The 21384-nt window shown below is 34.5% G+C and overlaps 1 protein-coding gene across 2 annotated transcripts in view; it reads left to right on the forward strand.

The window, feature by feature from the left end:
• Nucleotides 1-21384, forward strand: part of HTR2C (5-hydroxytryptamine receptor 2C) — a 282492-nt gene that overhangs the window by 126270 nt on the left and 134838 nt on the right. For both annotated transcript variants that reach the window (XM_032837109.1, XM_032837110.1), the window contains exon 4: nt 1089-1402. In XM_032837109.1, coding sequence (XP_032693000.1) covers nt 1089-1402 — 314 coding nt within the window. The remainder of the gene's footprint in view (nt 1-1088; nt 1403-21384) is intronic.

Genomic DNA, 21384 nt, shown 5'->3' on the forward strand with positions numbered 1-21384 from the left:
GAAGTTGATTTGGGATGCACAAAACATAATCCTGTCTGCTTCTCCTACATTATTTGCCACCTGGCCTGATATTCTTACTAGTAGAGTCTATGAAAGTACCTTCCTGAGAGAGGCACAGTTTAAATGACTTAAGAGACTTTGCATCCAACACAGGAAAAGCAGCAAACCCATAGGAATTCATCAGCACCACAAATCAATCATTTTCTGGCCTAGATCAGGGCCCAGAAAACATAGAACTGAAATGAGGAGAGTGTCAGATAGAAGGAAAATTTACAGCACAGATATTAATATGTATGGGCCAGCCTAGACTCTGTAGCTGTTAGAAGGTAAAAAGAGTTTTAGAAAGAAATGAATATGTGCTATGGCCCAAGCCCACGGTGCCTCTTCTAACATCTTGCCTGAAGTTTGTCTGATGACAACTTATTCCTTCTTAGCTTTAGATTTAAAAAGGCAATGGTGCAATTTTCTTGTCAGAGTACTGGGTACTTAAGGGAAAATCTCTCTTCATTCTGTTGTCAGTTGTCTCAGAAGGGATCAAGAAGAAATTAATATTGAAAAAATATAAAAATAGACCCTTAGAGCAAATCAAACACTGTGGTTTCATATTGCTTATATAAAGTAACAGTTTAAAATACAGGCTTTGAAATCACTAGGACCTGGGTATGGACCTTGTCCCTGCCACTTACTGGCTGTTCTTCCTTGAGAAAGTTACTTAACCTCTCTGAACCTCAGACTCATCATTTTCATAATGAATATAAACCAATACTGACCTCATGAGGTTGTTGTGTATGATCAAATGAGATTACATATATGCAATTTTATAATACAGATAATTTTTAGTTATATATATATCTATATCTATATATATATAGATATAGATATATATATATACATCTCCATAAACTAAGTGTCTGACTCATAATATTCCTTGGATAGAAAGAAGAAATAGTGAGATTTAATTAAGGCAGTAGAAATGATGACGGTGATGTGATAAGAGTTGCTAAAGGAAAAGCAATTGTTTTGTATAAGTAGTTTATTCATATAAACAATGTAATATGTATCTGATTTTTTTTTTCTTAATTTTTCAGTGTGCACCTAATTGGCCTACTGGTTTGGCAATGCGATATTTCTGTGAGCCCTGTTGCAGCTCTAGTAACTGACATTTTCAATACCTCCGATGGTGGACGCTTCAAATTCCCAGACGGGGTACAAAACTGGCCAGCACTTTCAATCGTCATCATAATAATCTTGACAATAGGTGGCAACATTCTCGTTATCATGGCAGTAAGCTTGGAAAAGAAACTGCACAATGCCACCAACTATTTCTTAATGTCCCTAGCCATTGCTGATATGCTAGTGGGACTACTTGTCATGCCACTGTCTCTGCTTGCAATCCTTTATGGTAAGTACAATTTTATTATTATTTTTTTTAATCTCAGATTATATCCTAAATTTGTGTCAAGTATCATAGTAAACATTCATAGAGTTAATCATTTTACTTATATCATTTGGAAAATGATGAAAAAAGTAAATTGTGTGACAGAAAAATTTGATGTGTTTATCATATTATTAAATAAATCAGTAGCAGAGTCTTCAAAAAGCAAAACGGACATTTTACAATATATTAAAATCATGCACAAACACTCTATTGCTCAGTTTCCCTTATAAACAATGATAGTTGCCTTAATGTATACAATGGGACAGTGACAGAAACATGTTCTCACCTCTATGTTCTGGGGGGGGTACACATACTTAGTATCATCTCTTACACAAAGAAAGAAAAAGAGACTCCTCATCCTTAATAAATGTATTTTAAGTAATCTCTTTAAATGTTGGCAAACTAAGTGCTTGGCACATAATATGCACTCAATAATAGCTATTCTTTATGGGGTCTACAATTTATGTTTTCACAAGGTGATGGGAATAACTAATTAATAATTATATAAGTGCAAGGTCACATCACAATAAAACTCAGGCATTCAGAATTTTTATAATATTGATTTTAGAGAGGTTTTTCATTTTCCTTTTCATACTCTGCTATCCCCTTACCTTATTCATGTCACATTTTATTTTTTTACTCAAGTGTAATTAACATACAGTGTTATATTAGCTTCAGATGTACAATACAATGATTCAGCAATTCTATAAATGTCTCAGGGCTCATCAAGATAATGTGAGGGAGACAAACCATAAGTGACTCTTAATCTCACAAAACAAACTGAGGGTTGCTGGGGGGAGGGGGGTTGGGAGAGGGGGGTGGGGTTATGGACATTGGGGAGGGTATGTGCTATGGTGAGTTCTGTGAAGTGTGTAAACCTGGCGATTCACAGACCTGTACCCCTGGGGATAAAAATACATTATATGTTCATAAAAATAAAAAATTAAAAAAGAAAAAAAAAAGAAAATGGTACTCTTACTCCCCTTCATCTATTTTACCCATCCCACTACCCACCTCTCCTCTGGCAAATACCACCTTATCCTCTGTATTTGAGTCTTTTTTTTTTTTAATGTGTCTCTTTTTTCCTTTGTTTTGTTTCTTACATTCCACATATGAGTGAAATCATATGGCATCTGACTTTCTCTGACTAACTTCAACTAGCATTATATCCTCTAGGTCCATCGTATGGTGCAGATTTCAAGATTTCATTCGTTTTTTATAGCTGAGTAATTTTCCATTATATATATGCCATATTTTCTCTTTTCATTCATCTCTGTATGGTCACTTGGGTTGCTTCCGTATCTTGGTTAATGTAAACAATGCTGCAATACACATAGGGATGTATGTATATATTTGAATTAGTGTCTTCATTTTCTCTGGGTAAATATCCAGTAGTGGAATTACTGGATCATATGATAATTCCATTTTTAATTTTAAACATGAAGAAAAAATCTTCAGGAATTTCAGGTAAAAATAAGGAAAAGTATACAAGAGTAAGAGAATTAGAATGACTTCACAATTAACAAAAATAAAGCATAGTAATAGAAGCAATATTATTCAAAAAGTTAACCAATTCTAAGGAACTCTTTCAAAGGCAACTCTATAAAGAAAGAAAACAGATCACTAGTTTCAAGTGGTTTAAGGTGGGAGGATGACCAAAAAGGGGTATTTATTTTGGTATATGTTGATGTGGTGGTTTTATATATATATATGTATATACATATGTATGTAAATTATACATATATAATGTAAATATATATATAAATTCTTAAAATTTGAAAAGCTATAAATTCTATTGTGCAGTTTTAAAAAGGTAAATTTTACTGTATGTAAAGTATACCTTAAATTAAAAAGTGGAAAAACATACTCAGAGTTTGAAATGAAGATTTCTACATCCAGACATGCTAGCCATGCAGGCTATAAAAAGTTGAGATTTTGAACTCAGGGAATTCTGAACCCATTAAGCCCTTCTTAAGAAATCAAATAGTAGATGAGATTCAACTAACAAAGGAATGACTGGGAAAATTTCATCCAAAAGACTAATGATGAGCATTTAATATGGGTAATTTTAGAGCTAAGACAAAAATAAAAGTGCTATAAGGGTAGAAGAATACTGTTATATGTTATATAACACCTATTATGTGATATAAACTCTAAAAAATTAACAAAAATGAAACTAAAATTAGGAGAAGAATAGAAAGGGAAAGAGGAAGAGGAAAGTAAAATAATTTTATTGATTTTTCTATAAACAAAAGGTGGGAGTTAAATGATACCGTAAAAAATTGGCAAACCAGAAAGTAACAGATTTAATAAGAAAACAGTGGTTTAAGGGCATTAAACATGATATAAATAAAACATGATATAAATGTGATATTAAAGTTCACTACTAAAATAAAAAACAAATCTTCCAAAACCCCAAAAGAAATATAGTTAATAAAAGAGCAAAAAAATCAATTAGAAGAAGAAACATAAGAAAATATAACATTATGCCCTCAACATTATACCATGATGTAACATGACAGAGGAAAACAAATATATTGGTAGCAGCAGTAAATGTGAACGAACCTAAAACATGACTACAAATGAAAGATTTTTAATTTGCATTAAAAAGAAAGGCCCAACTATATTCTCTATACAAGAGAAGCCCTTAAAACCCAGTGATTCATAATTGTTAAAAATAAAGGGATGAGCAAAAGTGCACTGAGTAAATGGAAACAGTAAGAAAACAGAAATTGTGATTTAATACCTAACAAAGTAAATTTCAAGTGAAAACAGCAACAAGAGTAAAAAAGAAGGCTGCTTATTTATGATAAAAGCCACAATTAACAACAAAGATATAGAAGTTAAGAATACCTATGTCACCAATAACACAGCAATGATCTGTATAAAGCAAAAACCAAAGAACATGGAAAGACACATTTATAAATACATTCTCCTAATGGGAGATTTTAACACATCAAATTCAGTATAAGAAAAATTGGGCAAAAAAATAAAAAGGATATAGATCTTATGAAGGTGTGCTGAACTTTATACTCTTATCAAAGAGAGAATACCTTCTTTGTAGGTGCACATGGTACATGCACAAAAATTAATAAAATACTCGACCACAAAGAAAATATTAGAAAAGTAAAAATATTACCCAAAGTGCTTTCTGATAAGAAGGCAATAATATTAGAAAAATTAACAAAAGTTTAAAGACCATCTCATCCTGAAATTATAACAAATGTTTAAACAACTCTTGAGGGGCACCTGAGTGGCTCAGTTAAGGGTCTGCCTTCAGCTCAAGTCATGATCACAGGGTCCTGGGATGGAGCCCCACATTGGGCTCCCTGCTCAGTGGGGAGTCTGCTTCTCCCTCTCTCACTCTCCCTGTGCTCTCCCTCCCTCTCTCCCTCTATCTCTCTCATTCTTTCTCTCAAATAAATTCATAAAATCTTTGAAAAGTAAGCTCTTGATCAAAAGGAGAAATGTTAACTGAAATTACAGATTTCTTTAGAAATATGACAGCATAAACACTACATATCAAAGTCTAAATAATAATACTTAAAGCAGTGATCAGTGGAAAATTCATATCCCTAATCACATTTGTCAGTAAAAATGAAAGCATATAAATGAATTAAATTCCCAGAAAAACAACCTGGGAAAAAAACATAAACTATAAAGTAAACCAAAAGAAAGCACGAAGAAGAAAAAAAAAAAAGGAAGAGAAACGTAGAAATTGACTACAGAATAAAAAACAATAGATCTAATGAATAAATCAAAATCTTGGTTTTAAAAAAAAATTTTGTTAAACAAAATAAAAAGTCATCAGCTAACTTTAAAAAAAAGAAGAAAGCATGTATAAAATGAGATACCACAAGGAGAATAACTGAAGAAAATACATTTTTTAAATCATGAGATTACTTTGTGATTTATATGCAAATTAATTCAGAGCATTAAAAATAGGTAATTTCCCAAGTTGAATAATCTAATTATAATGAGCAGATGACCTAAATAGATATTTCTTCAACTAAGACATACAGATGTTCAGCAGCCACATGAAAATATGCTCAATATCACTAATCATCAGAAAAATGCAAATCAAAACCACGATGAGATATTACCTTATACCTGTCAGAATGGCCAGAATCAAACAAGACAAGAAATAACAAGTGTTGGTGAGGATGTAGAAAAAAAGGAAACTGCATGCACTGTTGGTGGGAATATAAATGGTATAACCACTTGTAAACCAGTACGGAGGTTCCTAAAACAACTAAAAATAGAAATATCCTATGAGCCAATAATTCCACTACTGGGCATTTATCGAAAAAAATAAAAAACACTCATTCAAAAAGATACACATACTCATAGGTTTGCTGCACCATTATTTACAATAGCCAAGATAAGGAAGCGTATCTCTATGTTCTTCCAAAATTAATGTAACAATTAGTTCAATTCCAATAAAAATGACAAGATTTATTTTTTTAAAAAAGTATATTGTCTCAAAAAACACTTAACATAAGAGCTACCCTCTTAAAAAATTTTTAAGTGTATAATACATTATTATTGACTAAAGTTACAATGATGTATAGCAGGTATCTAGAGCTTACTCATTTTGTTTAACTGAAACTTTATACCTTTTGGTAAGTCCCCATTTTCCCTTCCCACAGTATCCTGGCAACCACCGTTGTACTCTTTGATTCTATGAATTTAACTACTTTAGATACCTCATATATAAGTGGAATCATACAGTATTTGTTTTTTTGTGACTGTTTTTTTTTCACTTAGCATAATGTCCTCCATGTTCATCCATGTGGTCACATATTGCAGATTTTTCTTCTTTTTTAAAACTAAATAGTATTTTGTTGAATGTAGTATATATTATATATCTATAAATTATATATATTTATATTACTTTTTTTCATTCATCTGTTGATGGACATTCAGGTTGCATCCACATCTTGGCTACTGTAAATAGTGTTGCAATGAACATAGGAGTGCTAATATCTCTTCAAGATCCTGATTTCAATTCTTTTGGATAATATCCAAAAATTGGGATTGTTGTATTATATAACAGTTCTATTTTTAATTTTTGAGGATCCTTCATAGTGTTTTTCATAGCAGCTGCACCATCTTGTATTCCCACCAACAGTGTGCAAGAGTTCCCTTTTCTCCACATCATACAAATACCTGCTATTTCTTGTCTTCTTAATTAACCATTCTGATAGGGTGAGGTGATAATCTCATTTTGGTTTTGATCTGCATTTATCTGATGATGAGTGATGTTGAGTATATTTTCACATGCATATTATCCATTTGTAAGTCATGTTTGGTCAAATATCTACTCAAGTGCTTTGCCCATTTTCTAATTAGATTATTACAGTGTTTTTTTTTTTTTTTTACTTGAGTTGTATGAGTTCTTTATATATTTTGGAGATTAACCCTTTATCAGATATATGACTTGCACACTTTTGTTCCTTCCGCTTTCATAGGTTGTCTTTTCACCCTGTGATGGTTTCTTTTGCTCTGTAGAAGCTTTATTTATTCTTTTGTTGTTTCCTTTGCTTTTGATGTCATAGTCATAAAATCGTTGCCAAGACCAACATCATGAAGATTTTCCCCTACACTTTCTTCAGAGAGTTTTATAGTTTCAGGTCTTATGTTTGTGTCTTTCCAAAGCATTTTTATGATGTTAGATAAGTCGATATTAAAGTTCATTTACAAAATTAAACATGCAAGAATAGCTTGAAAAAACTGAAATAGAAAAGCTATGCAAGAGGACTAGCACTAGGAGATATTTAAAGATATTATAAAGCCTTTATCATTTAAAGTGTATCATTGGACCTTACATAGACAAACAAGGGGAATATAGTAGAAAATCTAAAATAGACCCCAGGACAAATGGATATGTACTATATGATAAAAGTATCATTCCAAATCACTGGGAAATGTTGTTGGCTAAAAATATAGCCATTTGGAAAAAGATAAAATTTGATTTTGCCACATGCCAAATATATAAACAAACTCTAAATGGATCAGAAATCTAATTTTAAAAAATGAAACCATACAAGTGCTGGAAGAAAAGACAAGTGAATTCATCTATAACTGAGGTATTTGGAAAGGATTTTTAACTATGACTCAAGATTCAGATGTGGTAAAGCAGAAGATAGTTATCTTTGCATAATTTCAATAATACATGGCAAAAGCATCAGTAGCAATGTTCCAAAACAAACAGCAAACTCAGAGAAAATATTTGCAATGCTTATCACAGATAAAGGGCTAACATCCCTAATATATAAAGAATTTTTTAAAAACTGAGGTAAATGGGGCATCTGTGTGGCTCAGCTCTTGAGTGTCTGTCTTTGGCTCAGGTCATGATCCCAGGGTCCTGGGATCAAGCCTCACGTCAGGATCCTTCTCCCTCTCCCACTGCCCCCGCTTCTGTTCCTTCTCTTGCTGTCTCTCTCTCTCTCTCTCTCTGTCAAATAAATAAATAAATAATCTTTAAAAAATTTAAAAAAAAATGAAAACTGAAGTAAAAAGATCCAGCACTCCATAGGAAAAAAAGGAGCTGAAGATATGAGTAGGTTGTTGTGATTTTTTAAAATATATTTTAAAACATTGTGAATGTTTGAATTATATATACACAGTGATATATACAGTCCTTAAATATATGACAGTGCTTAGTTTTAATCGTTGTAAGAGAAATGCAAAATAAATGACACTGTGATACCATTTTTTATTTATCAGATTGGCAAAATTTATTTTATTCATTACTTTTAAATTTATTTTTAAATTCACATATACTTAACATACAGTGTTATGTTAATTTCAGATAGACAATGTAATGATTCAACAATTCTATACATTACTCAGTGCTCATCATCATGTATACTCTTAATCTTTATCTATTTCAACCATCCCCTCTCCCCATCCCCTCTGGTAAATATCTGACCTTTTTATTTGTCTCTTCCTTTCTTTCCTAGTTTTTTGTTTCTTCAATTCCACATTTGAGTGAAATCATATGACATTCCTCTTTTTCTGACTGACTTATTTCACTTAGTATTACACCATCTAGATGCATCCATGTTGTTGCAAATACAAATTGGCAAAATTTTAAAAGCTTGACATGGCACTGCAGCAAGACTATGGGACACAGGCATTCTCATATATTAGCGGTGGGAATGCCAGTTGGTACAGTAATTATAGAGAGGAATTTGGCAATACTGAACAAAATTACATATTTTACATTTTAGCTCAGCAAATCATCTTCTAAAAATTTCCCTGGTTAATAAACCTCTTATAAAACAAAAATATATATGTATAATGTCATTCATATGAGCATTGCTTGTCGTTGCAACATATTCAAAACAACCTATGTACCCATACAAAAGAGATTAATTAAATGTACTATAGAATGTACCTAACAGGAGTACCATGAAACTATTAACAGGAATAATAAAGTTTTCTATTAACTAATATGGAGCAATTTCCAACATATATTATCATGTGAAAAAAGCAAAATGCAAAAGAGGATATAGGGCATACTATCTATGTAAGAAAATGGACAAATACAAAAATATACACATATCTTATTTTTGTAAAAAATAAATACAGAATGGTTAAATGAGAAACTAATAATGAGATTTATTACCTTCAGGGGGAAGGTAGAAACTGGAAACAGAGGTTAGGGTTGGAGAATTATACTTCTCTGAATATACATCTTAATAATTTTGACTTCAGAAACTGTGCTAATGTTTTAGATTTATATTTTTATTTATAGAAAATAAAGATTGAGAGAAAACTCTAAAATATATTATGAACAGAGTCAAATGAACTTAACTCTATTTGAAATCAATAACATAACTACATTGAGTAGAGAGTACAAAAATAACCCTAACCCATATAACTTTAAAGTACAATTTTTGTCTTATATACACAATGGAAAACTAAAGAAAATGTAAACGAATGAATTGTAGTATTGGGTTTTATCTTACCAAGAGGTACACAATGCCAATTCTGAAAGTACTTCCTTTGTATTCTGGGATAGGATAAGTGTACAAGTATCCTGAGGATAATAGAAACCAAATTTCTCACTGTTGCATAAGGAAACTGAAAACTTGGAAGGGGGAAGCAAGTAATGAATCCTGTGGTGTCAGATTAATTTTCATGATATTGGTATGAATTCATGGAGAAAACAGATATTAATAATAGTAGTAGTAATTAAATATATGTAATATATATATAATTTTGTGAGTATGTGTGTACTTAAGATTTATTTTCTATCTCTGTCCATTAAGAGGACCTAAAAGCAACAACACATGAGTAGCAGCAAGCACAAATGGGAATAGACATTCCTTGGAGAAATGAGGTCCAGGGCAAGAATATTATAACAAGACTGGAACATTTTTTGAGCTAGAAAATAAGGAAGTGCTCAAAGAATGATGGGACTGTATCTTTTTAAAAGCACAGAAGCTAGCTTAATGGGGCCCCTTCATCAAATCTTGGAACATTTGAACATTAAAATGGATAATGAGGGGCGCCTGGGTGGCTCAGTGGGTTGAAGCCTCTGCCTTCAGCTCAGGCCATGATCTCAGGGTCCTGGGATCGAGCCCCGCATCAGGTTCTCTGCTCAGCAGGGAGCCTGCTTCCCCCTCTCTCTCTGCCTGCCTCTCTGCCTCCTTGTGATCTCTGTCTGTCAAATAAATAAATAAATAAATAAATAAATAAATAAATAAATCTTTTTTAAAAAATAAAATAAAATAAAATGGATAATGAGAGTTCTGATGCCAATAAAAATAGAGTAAGCCCACTAAGGACTCCGTCTTTTGCTCTATTCCTTTTAATAATTCTGAAAAAATTTCAAAAGGAATTTGCGTAAGGACTCAGAAAAATAAACAGAAGCAGCCAGATTGGGAGGGAAATCAAAACTTAGAAATATAACCTGTAGGGGGGTGAGGTTTTCATCCCCCCCCTTTTTTTAAAAGATTCTATTTATTTACTTGACAGAGAGAGAGAACACAACCAGGGGGAGTAGGAGTCAGAGAAGCAGGCTCCCCCATGCGGGACTTGATCCTAGGACCCCTAGAACCCTTAGGACTCTGGGATCATGACCTGAGCCAAAGGCAGACGCTTAACATCTGAGCCACCCAGGCTCCCTTATCCCTCTTTTCTCTAGCAGCTTTACCCCAAGATCAGTACCCAGTCACATAGCTACATGGTGGTAGTACAGGAGTGGCTGAAACTCTTATGGATACCCAATCTCTCTGGCCAGGATAACAGGCAACAGAAGCCCCAGAAGCCAAATATCATTGAAATATGTTTTTCCCTCCTTTTTTCATGTCCTGGCTTTGTCAGAGTGTCTAGGACCATGTTCTGAGGGGCATGTGTGTGGGACAGACTCAAAGCAGCATAGGCAAAGGTTCTGTAAACAAAAGATACTGAATCCTTGACCCACAGACATGAACACTAAGTCTGAACCTAAATAGTTTGATTGCCTAATAAACCACACAAGTAAACAGAATCAGCATTCTTGAGAGGATTTTGACAGGAGCCAGAGTCTACAAAATATAATATTCAACATGTCCATGATGCAATACAAAATCACTTGACATGAAAAAATCCAGGAAATATTAAAAATTTTTAAAGGAAATGACCATCAACACAGGCCAAACCTCAGATTACCTAGGTGTTGGAAATATCAAAGTGTTTTTACTCCATGTAGTATATATAATATATATATAACGGATAGAAATGAATAGAAATATGGAAGTTCTTTTTTTTTTATTAAAAAATTTTTTTTAAGATTTTTATTTATTGATTTGACAGACAGAGATCACAAGTAGACAGAGAGGCAGGCAGAGAGAGAGAGAGGGAAGCAGGCTCCCTGCTGAGCAGAGAGCCTGATGCGGGACTCGATCCCAGGACCCTGAGATCATGACCTGAGCCGAAGGCAGCGGCTTAACCCACTGAGCCACCTAGGCGCCCCGAAATATGGAAGTTCTTAATAAAGAAAAATGAACTATGGAAAAGAAGAAACTAAAAAATTGAGTATTTTATGACAGGAAAATCCAATATCTGGATTTCTTTTTAAAGGATAGGTTCAATAACAGAATAGAAATAATACTAATATGGAAAAGAAGAACTAAAAAATTGAATAATTTATGACAGGAAAACCCAATATCTGGATTTCTTTTTAAAGGATAGGTTCAATAACAGAACAGAGATAACAAAGAGTCAGGGAACTTGAAGATGAATTAATACAAATCATCCAAATTAAAGTATAGAGAGTAAGACTGAAGAAAAATGAACAAGACCTGAAGAACCTATGAGACTCTAAGAAACTGTAGAGTATTTGTGTCACTAGAGTCTTCAAAGGAGAGGAGAAGAAGATTGGTACAGGGAGAAAATTAAACAAAAAATAACCAATTATTTTCTAAATTTTATGAAAGACACAAATTTAGAGATTTGAGACATTCATCAAACCTCAAAGAAAAACTACACCAACACATCATAATCAATATTGCTAAATAACAGCAATAAAAAAGAATGAACTATAGATAGATAACACACAAAATATGAATAAACTCTAAGTAGTTCAACTGAGTAAAAAGAGTCACACAAAAAAAGAGTACATGCTCCTTAAGCCCATTTATATAAAATTCTAGAAAATGCAAACCAATCTAGAGTGTCAGAAAAAAAGACCAGTGGTTGCTAGGGACCAATGAGAATGGAGTGGACAGATGAAAATGATTATTAAATGGCATGAAGAAAACTGGAGGCATAATGAATAGGTCTATTATCTTGATAGTAGTGGTTATTGTATAAGTGTGTGTGCCTGTGTGTGTGTGTGAAAGCATATCAAATTGTGCATTTAAGTATCTACAGTTTTTCATTTGTCAATTATGCCTCAAAGCTGGTAAAAACTATAAGATGCAACTAAAGTAGTGCTTAGGGGAAGATTTATGGCATTAAATGCTTATCTTAAACAAATGAGAACGGTCTCAAAGTAATCATCTAACCTTCCATTTTAAGAAACTAAGAAATGAAGAGCAAATTAAATTCAAAGCAAGCAGAAGGAAGTAATTAACAAATCAGAGATGAAATCAGGAAGATTAAAAATTGGAAAGTAACAGAGAAAAACCAGTGAAACCCAAAGCTGGTTCTTTTATAAGATTCATGAAAATGATAAACCCCTAGCCAGACTGATCAAGAAAAAAAGACTGACAACTCAAATTACCAGTATCACTTATGAAAGAGGAGCATCACTATAGAACTTATAGACATTAAAATATAGTAACAGAATATTATGAAAAACTTTATGCCTATCAGTACAACAACTTACATGAAATAGACTCATTCTCTTAAAGACAAATTGCCAAAGATCACTGAAGAAAAAATGGTTAACCTGAATAGTCCTATTAAAAAAGCAGAATCTATAACATTTACTCTGGTATTGTTCAAATAATTTCTTCTTTTCTGACTCTTTTTCCATCCTGTATTCCTGTCATTGCATGTGCATTTAAAAAAAAAAAGATTTTTTTTGCGTGAGAGAGAGAAAGAGGGACAGAGGGAGAAGCAGCCCATCCCTACCCTGACCCAAGCAGGTAGCCCGATGCGGGGTTCAATCCCAGGATCCTGGGATCATGACCTGAGCTGAAAGCAGACATTTAACCAACTGAGCCACCCAGGCGCCCCTGCATGTGCATTTGAGGTGTCATCTTTAGCTGGTTCTATATTCCATTATTTTGAAGAAATTAGAATATGTATCTAAGATCTGTGAAGACAAATCAATTATATAAAGCTATGTTGTTTGGCTTGCCAATGCTGTCTAGATGTAAGTCTTTATGAAAGTTGCAGAGCATATAATTAATTGTTTGTAGCTTTGTAGGAAGTACAGTAACCACAGCTAACACTTGTTGAATATTTTCTATGTGCCAGGGACTGTTTTAAGCACTTTACATGTATTAAATCATTTAATTTTCAGAAACCATATGACTGAGATACAGTTAACATCCAAATTTACATATGATGGAACAGAGGGACAGGATTATTATGTAACTCACAAAATGTTACATAGTTAGGCTATTATAGAGTAGAGATTTAAACTGAGACTTTCCAGAAGTGCCTGGGTGGCTCAATGGTTGAAATGTTTGCCTTCAGCTCAGGTCATGATCCCAGGGGGATCAAAGTCGACATCGGGCTCCCTGCTTAGCAGAGAGCCTGCTGCTCCTTCTCCCTCTGCCTGCAGCTCTGCCTACCTGTGCTCTCTATCTCTCTGTCAAATAAAGAAAATCTTAAAAAAAAAAAACCTGAGACTGTCTGGCTTTAGAGTCTATGTTCTTATACACTACAATAGATAACAGAGAGGATATAGCCCCCTTGGTCAAAGAGGCAAGAGTAAAAGCGAAAAAATCCAAGTAATACCTTCAAAGGAAAGTGGCAGACATGATATAAAAACACCAACATGTCCTGTTGTAGTTATGCAGCAAAATATATACACATCAGATCAGCAGGTAATAAGACTAGGGATGTGTGAAATGATTGGACAAACTAGAGCTGAGGAAGGATAGTTCAGGAAGACTTCACAGAGATGGTGACACTGGCCAAATTTTGAGTATAGAGGTGAATATATTATGTCATGACCTTAACAGTTATGGCAATTTTTAATTCTCACAAAAATCTGATTTTATAGATACAGAAATGGAAGATCATTCGACAGCCATTTTTTGAACACCTACTACGTGCCAAGCACTAATCTCAATCTGTGGCTAGTGCACAAAACAGTAACAAGAACTTTCCATCTTGAAGGCTCAGGAGCCTAACTAAAGTTTGGTCAAGAAAAGAATCTTTGTCACCTCATGCCATTTACCTACCCTTTGCTTAGGCTTTGACTTCCCCAAGGTCACATGGCTGGACTAGTAGATTCTGATATCCATTACATTTTTCATTATATCATTTTGACACTCACAGATTACTTTAAAACACCAGGACAGTTTTGCTTTATTTTGTTTAGGGGGTGCATATAAATTGAATTAGAGGAAAATTCGAAATCAAGTTGTTTCCAAGAACATCAAGATAGTCGGCCTGCTGGTTTTTAAAAGTGCATCAAGGTATTGGCAGAAATTAAGGCAGTTCTGTGAATAGATTCAGTGCCTCAAATGTTCATTTGATGTCCAAGACCTCTGTTTATCAATGAGGTATTTAGTTCACAATATGCTTCAAAATATTCTTTTCTTAAGATTTATTTATTTGAGAGAGAAAGAAAAAGAGAGAGAGCACGTCATGGGGAGAGAGAGAGAGAGAATCTCAAGCAGATGCCCCACTGAACTTGGGGTTGTGGGGGTGCCTTGCTCTCATGACCCCAAGATCACAACCCAAGCCAAAATTAAGAGGCCAAGACTGAGCCACCCAGGTGCCCCCCAAAATTATTATTCTCCCATAAATATGTAAAGCGTTTGTTTTGTTTTTTTTTTTTTTTTTTGCATTGGTGAACTTCACAGTGACCTTATATCTCAAGTTAAAAAGTATTGTTATTGCCATAAATTTCTTCCTCCCTCGAAACCATTGCTGACTCCAAACGTCTGGGAAGATCTGCTGTGGTAATAGGTAGGATTTGGCCGTTCAAGTCTGGATATAAAAGAGACATTATTCATAGGGCGTAATTAAATAATGCACGTGAAAACTCTCAAGTTCAGGCATGCATGTTTCCAGCTTCCCATTTCTTTCCAAATAGTTTTTCATCCCGTACTCACTTGGACTCAACTTTTATTTTAAAAATGGAACTACTTGCAACGGGACTAAGTACACAAAACTTAAGAGATATTAAATGGAGACCTGGGAACAGGCATCAAAATTTTCAAATTGCTAATGCAAGTGAGCACACACTATTAAATTTGATAAAGTTCAGTCAGGTTTCAGGGTAATGATACAGAAACTCATGGGCTTTAGATGTTTAAGCCAGGAATCATTCAGAATGAAATGCAGCAATTAAATCAGAACTTTTCAGATTGAGTGTCTTAGATACCACGTATTTATTTTAGCACAGCAGAGCCATGCATAATTGAGAAAAAAAATTCAAATGTATCTGAAGTTTCATTATGTAATTTGTGAAAATCTCAATATCTCTTATGCTATAAGCTGCAGTTTTACTTAGAGGATGATTATTTTCATCTGTCCATTATTAGGCTACCCTCAGATCCACACCCAAGCCAGAGAGCAATGTTCTCTAGGTACCTTTTATTTCCCCCAAAAGAATGCAATGTGCCCTCTGGGCTACTACTCTGGAATTTTAAGGCTCATGATACAGAACTGATTGACTAATGCAATATGCCTAAGAGCACCATAAACACACATCAGTTGACAATTATGAGTTGAGTACTATTTCTGCATGTAGATTAGCAAAATGCTTGAGGGCCATAGAGTTTAAATATATAGCACTAAAGTCACAAGTACTCATATTCTAGTCCTCACAATCAACTCTCTTAACCCAAGACTTCATTCCAAATTATCTCTAAGTTCCATCAGAGCAATAAGATACTCCAGATTCTTCTTTAAAAAAATACTTGCAGTATCATGTCATATTTAATGACACAAAATTTTTAAAAATACATGGTTCAGGGATAAGATGTAGTAGACTCGTTTTCCTGGGTACTTTCTTCTAAATACAACTAAATACCCTGGAAAGGATTCAACAATTATAAAAGGCTTCTAAAAGCACAAAGACTAGGGAACTCAGTACTTGAAGAATGACATGGCAGTGACTTTCCTGGGGTTTCTTTTTATCTCCCATATATTGTACTCTTGGATCCTGGAGAGGACTACAACTCAGGATCTTCAACAGGCAGCGACAAATGAACAAAGCACAACAGGGACTTAGCAAGTAATCCCATACCCAGTGACAGGGCAGGTTCATCTGCCCACAGCAGTGGAAGCAGTGGAACCTGGGTGCAAGACTAAAGCTTTTCCCCCAAGATTAGGAACAAGGAAAGGATGTCTGCTCTTAGGAGTACACAACACAGTACTGTAACTTTTGCCCACTATGGTAAGACAGTAAAAGAAAGGCATATACATTAGAAAGAGGGCAGTAAAACTGTTCCCATTTGCAGATGTCATGGTTGTCTGTGTAGAAAATCCCAAAGACTCTGCAAATAAAACTCCTAGAATGAATAAAGGAGCCGAGCAAGGTTGCAGAATACAAGATCGACAAACAAAAGTCAACCACATTTTCAGACAATAAACATGTGGAACCTGAAATTAAAATTGAGTATCATTTACAATTGCTCAATAGAAAATAAAATGCTCAGGTCCAAATGTAATAAAAACATGTACTGAATTTGTACACCTAATGTTACAAAATGTTGATGAAAGAAATCAAAGACCTAAGTAAGTCAGGAGACAATCCTGTTCAGAGATTGGAAGATGTGACTTAGTAGAGATGCCAAGTATTCCTGTGTTAGTTTGTCAGGGCTGCCATAACAAAGCACCACAGACCAGGCGGCTAGCACAACAGAAATGTATTTCCTCATGTCAAGGCTGAATGTCAGAGGTCAGGAGGTCAGCAGGGTTGGTTTCATCTGAGGCCTCTTTCCTTGGCTTGCAGATGGCTGCTTTGTAGCTGTGTCCTCACCCAGCTGTGCCTTGCACTGGGTTGAAATTCCCTCTCCTTAGGGATACCAGTTATATTGGATGAAGGCCCATCCTAACCTAATGACCTCATTTCAACTTCATTATCGTCTTAAAGGCCATCTCTAGAAACACAGTCACCTTCCGAGGTACTGGAGACGTCAACATATAAATGGGGGGGAGGGCAAAATTTAACCTATAATACTTCTCAAATTGATCTATTATATAGATTTAAGGCAATTCTTAGCAAAATCCCAGCAAGAGTTTTTACACTTACACAAGCTTATTCCAAAATTTATATGAAAAGGTACAAGCAGGTCCCCGAATTGTGAAAACTGTCTTTAAAAAGAAGGATAAAATGGAAGGAATCACTCTACTTCATATCAAGTTTTACAAAATAGCAGTAGTAATCAGGACAATGTTGTATGCACAGAGGAACAGATACATAGACCAATGGAATAGAACAGAGAATCCAGAAATAGTCCCACATAAATGTGTTTGGTTATTTTTGGCAAAGGTGCAAGAGAAATTTAGTGGAAGAACAAGTGGTGCCAAAGAAATTGGTCATTCACAGGTTTAAAAAAAAATGAACCTCAATCTAAATTTTACATCTTATAGAAAAACTAGCTCAAAACAGACCACAAACTTAAATGTAAAATATGAAACTATAAAACTTGTAGAAAATAAAAGTATAGATAATCTGCTGGATCTAAGGGATAGAGGATCTAAGGGATAGACAAAGTTCTACAACTGACAGCAAAAGCATGGCCCATAAAGAAAAATGTATAACTTGGTCTTCAGAATTAAAGACTTTTGTCCTGCCAAACACCCCTTTAAGAGAATGAAAAGATAAACTATAGAATAGGAAAAATATTCGTAAACTATACACCCAACAAAGGAATAATAATATAATCATTTCCCATGGCTGCTATAAGAAATCATCGCAACTGGTAACTTAAAATGACAGAAATTTATTCTCAAAGTTCTGGAGGCCAGAAGTCTGAAATCAGTATTGCTAGGCTGGAATCTGGGTGTCTTCAGGGTTATGATACCTCTGGAGGCTATAGAGAAATATCCATCCATTCTTTGCCTTTGTCAACTTCTGGCTGATGGCATTCCTTGGCTCATGGCTACATCAGTCCAATCTCTGATTCCTTCATCACATCACCTTCTTCTCTTTATGAAATCTCCTTCTGCTTCCCTTTTATAAGGATACATGTGATCGCCTTTAGGGCTTACCCAGATAATTCAGAATAATCTCTCCATCTCAAGATCCTTAATTTAATTACATCTGCAAAGACCCCTTTTTACTGCCATGGGAAATAGCATTCACAGGTTCCAGGGATTAAGATGTGGATATCTTTTAGAAGGTCATTTTCAGCCAAGTACAACAAGCATCTAGAACATACAAAGATTTCTTAAATTTCAAAAGAAAAAAAAATCACAACCCATTTACAAAATGGGCAAAAGACATGAAGAGACATTTTACTATGAAGAATATATGGATAGAAAACAAGCACCTGAAAAGATGTTCAACATTATCAGCCAATAGGGAAATGCAAATTAAAACCACAATGAGATACTGCTACCCACCTATCAGAATGGCAAAAATAAAAAAATAATGACGAAAGTAAATGTTACCAAGGATTCAGAGAAATTGGATTGCTCATACATTGTTGGTGACACTTTGGAAAATACTTTGGCAATTTCTTGAAATCCTCAACAGGCAACTAACCATACAACAGGCAACTAACTATACTATCCAGCAGTTGTTCTCCTGGACATGTATCTCAGAGAAATGAAGACATACGTGCATTAAGAAAAAAAAAAAAACATACACTGGTGTTTATAGCAGCTTTATTCACAACAGCCACAAACTGGAAACAACATTCAGTGGGTGAATGGTTAAATAAACTGTGTTATATCCCTACCATGAAATACTATTCAGCAATAAAAACGAGTGACACAACCTAGATGACTCTCCAGAGAATTAATCTGAGGGACAAATACCAATCCCAAAAGATCACATGCCGTATGCTTCTATTTATATAGCACTCTTTACATGACAAAATTACAAAAAGAGAGAACAGATTAATGGCTTCCAGGGCTTAAAGGAGAAAAGGGGAAAACAGAGAGGAATGAGGCTGTAGTTATCATAAAAGGGGAAACAGGTGGAATCCATGTAGTGATGAAAATGTCCCATATCCTAACTATGTCAACACCAACATCTGGTTGTGATATTTTCCTATTGTTTTGTAAGATATTATCATTAGAGGAAACTGGGTAAAGGACACTAGCAATCTCTCTGCCTTATTTCTCACAAGTAACTGCACGTGAATTTACAATTATCTCCAAATAAAAAGTTCAAATCAAAAATGTATGCATAAGGCATAAATAAGTTTTGAAGCATTCTAGACTCACTCTATACTAAGACATGGAACTCGCTATCTCTCAAAAGACCTTGATCCCAGGGCGCCTGGGTGGCTCAGTGTGTTAAGCCTCTGCCTTCAGCTCAGGTCATGATCTCAGCGTCCTGGGACTGAGTGCCGAATGGGACTCCCCCCTCAGCAGGGAGCCTGCTCCCCCCCACCACCCCCACCTGCCTCTCTGCCTACTTGTGATCTCTGTCTGTCAAGTAAATAAATAAAATCTTAAAAAAAAGACCTTGATCCCTCTACTAAGGGATAAGATAGATAAAATGTAAAAATATATAATAATATATGCATCATATTTAAAATATAAAATATAGGCTTTAGAAAGTGGATAGCTATGTTCCAAATTGCTGCTATTTTAGATATTACATACTTCCCTAAGGACAATGTTTACCACTAAAGTCATAAAAAATTAAAAAATCAATTGGAATAAGTTGTCATTGGCATCCTTCCATTGTAGATTAACATAGGTAACAATTGAATCCTAAACTGAAAACTCTATATACTCTAACTAATATTAATATTTTATAAGTCATTAGAGTCCTACAGCACCATTTAGCCCCAAATGTATACTCCAATTACCTTTCAGATATTGTCAGTACAATTTTAATTTTTAGCCACGATTTTAGCCATATTTTCATAATCTTCAAAACCATAACAAAAGAAAACAAACAAACAAAAAAAACCTGTGAAAACCCTAAAGTGAATAAGGTCAAGTCATTATCTTTCCTTTGTTAATTCTCCTGTTGCTGCACAAGTACCCAAGTTTTTCAGGTGGATAAGACACAGTTGTGTACAAACTCAACTTGACATTCCATGGTGATGACAGTCAAAAAAGCTACCTAACGAAGGGTAAAAATCTCTCAGTATTTTTATTCACCAACAGAAATTTCTTTTTCTTCACCTGTTTAAAATCTCCAATATTTTGGTGTCAAATTGTAGAGATGTGTCTGATTAGTATTTTGCTAGTAGAATTACATTATATTCTTCAATTTCAATTTACATTCATGATTTTGTTAGTTCTTAGAAAACAATATCCAGCCTAAACATTCCTCTTAACATGAATTAGAAAACCAATTGCCCTTGCCCTCCCTATTTCCTGACAGCCTGACAAGATTCCCGCAAATAAGCAGATGAGTATTCCCAAAATTTTATGTTTAGGAGGAAGAAGCACTTAGAAAACATGCATGCGCGCACATGCACACACACACTAAACATTTGCCTAGCTAAGTACTATGTGATCTTATGCCTCCTGCAAAGAGATTTGCTGTACAGTTTTAAAAATACTGATTATTGGGGCGCCTCGGTGGCTCAGTGGGTTAAAGCCTCTGCCTTTGGCTCGTGTCATGATCTCAGGGTCCTGGGATCATGCCCCACATTGGGCTCTCTGCTCGGCAGGGAGCCTGCTTCCTCCTCTCTGCCTGCTTGTCTGCCTACTTGTGATCTCTGTCTGTAAAATAAATAAATAAATAAAATCTTTAAAAAATATATATATATTATTTACTTATATGAATTATAAAAATTTATTCAAATCAATATATAAAATTGAATATCATCACATTCATTCTGTTCTGGTAAAGATATTATGAAATCCCAATTTACTTCAGTTATTAAAAATCAGTATTCAATAAACTCAGAAGAAAATAAAAGTTAGGGGCGCCTGGGTGGCTCAGTGGGTTAAAGCCTCTGCCTTCGGCTCAGATCATGATCCCAGAGTCCTGGGATCCAGCCCTGCATCGGGCTCTCTGCTCAGCGGGGAGCCTGCTTCCTCCTCTCTCTCTGTCTGCCTCTCTGCCCACTTGTGATCTTTGTCTGTCAAATAAATAAATAAAATCTTTAAAAAAAAAAAGAAAAGAAAAGTTAACAATGATAATGAATGTGAAACTTACGGGTGTTTTATTATCAAAGTGC

The sequence above is a fragment of the Lontra canadensis genome, unplaced genomic scaffold, assembly GCF_010015895.1.
Source record: "Lontra canadensis isolate GAN:19392208 unplaced genomic scaffold, GSC_riverotter_1.0 scaffold96, whole genome shotgun sequence".
NCBI lineage: Eukaryota > Metazoa > Chordata > Mammalia > Carnivora > Mustelidae > Lontra > Lontra canadensis.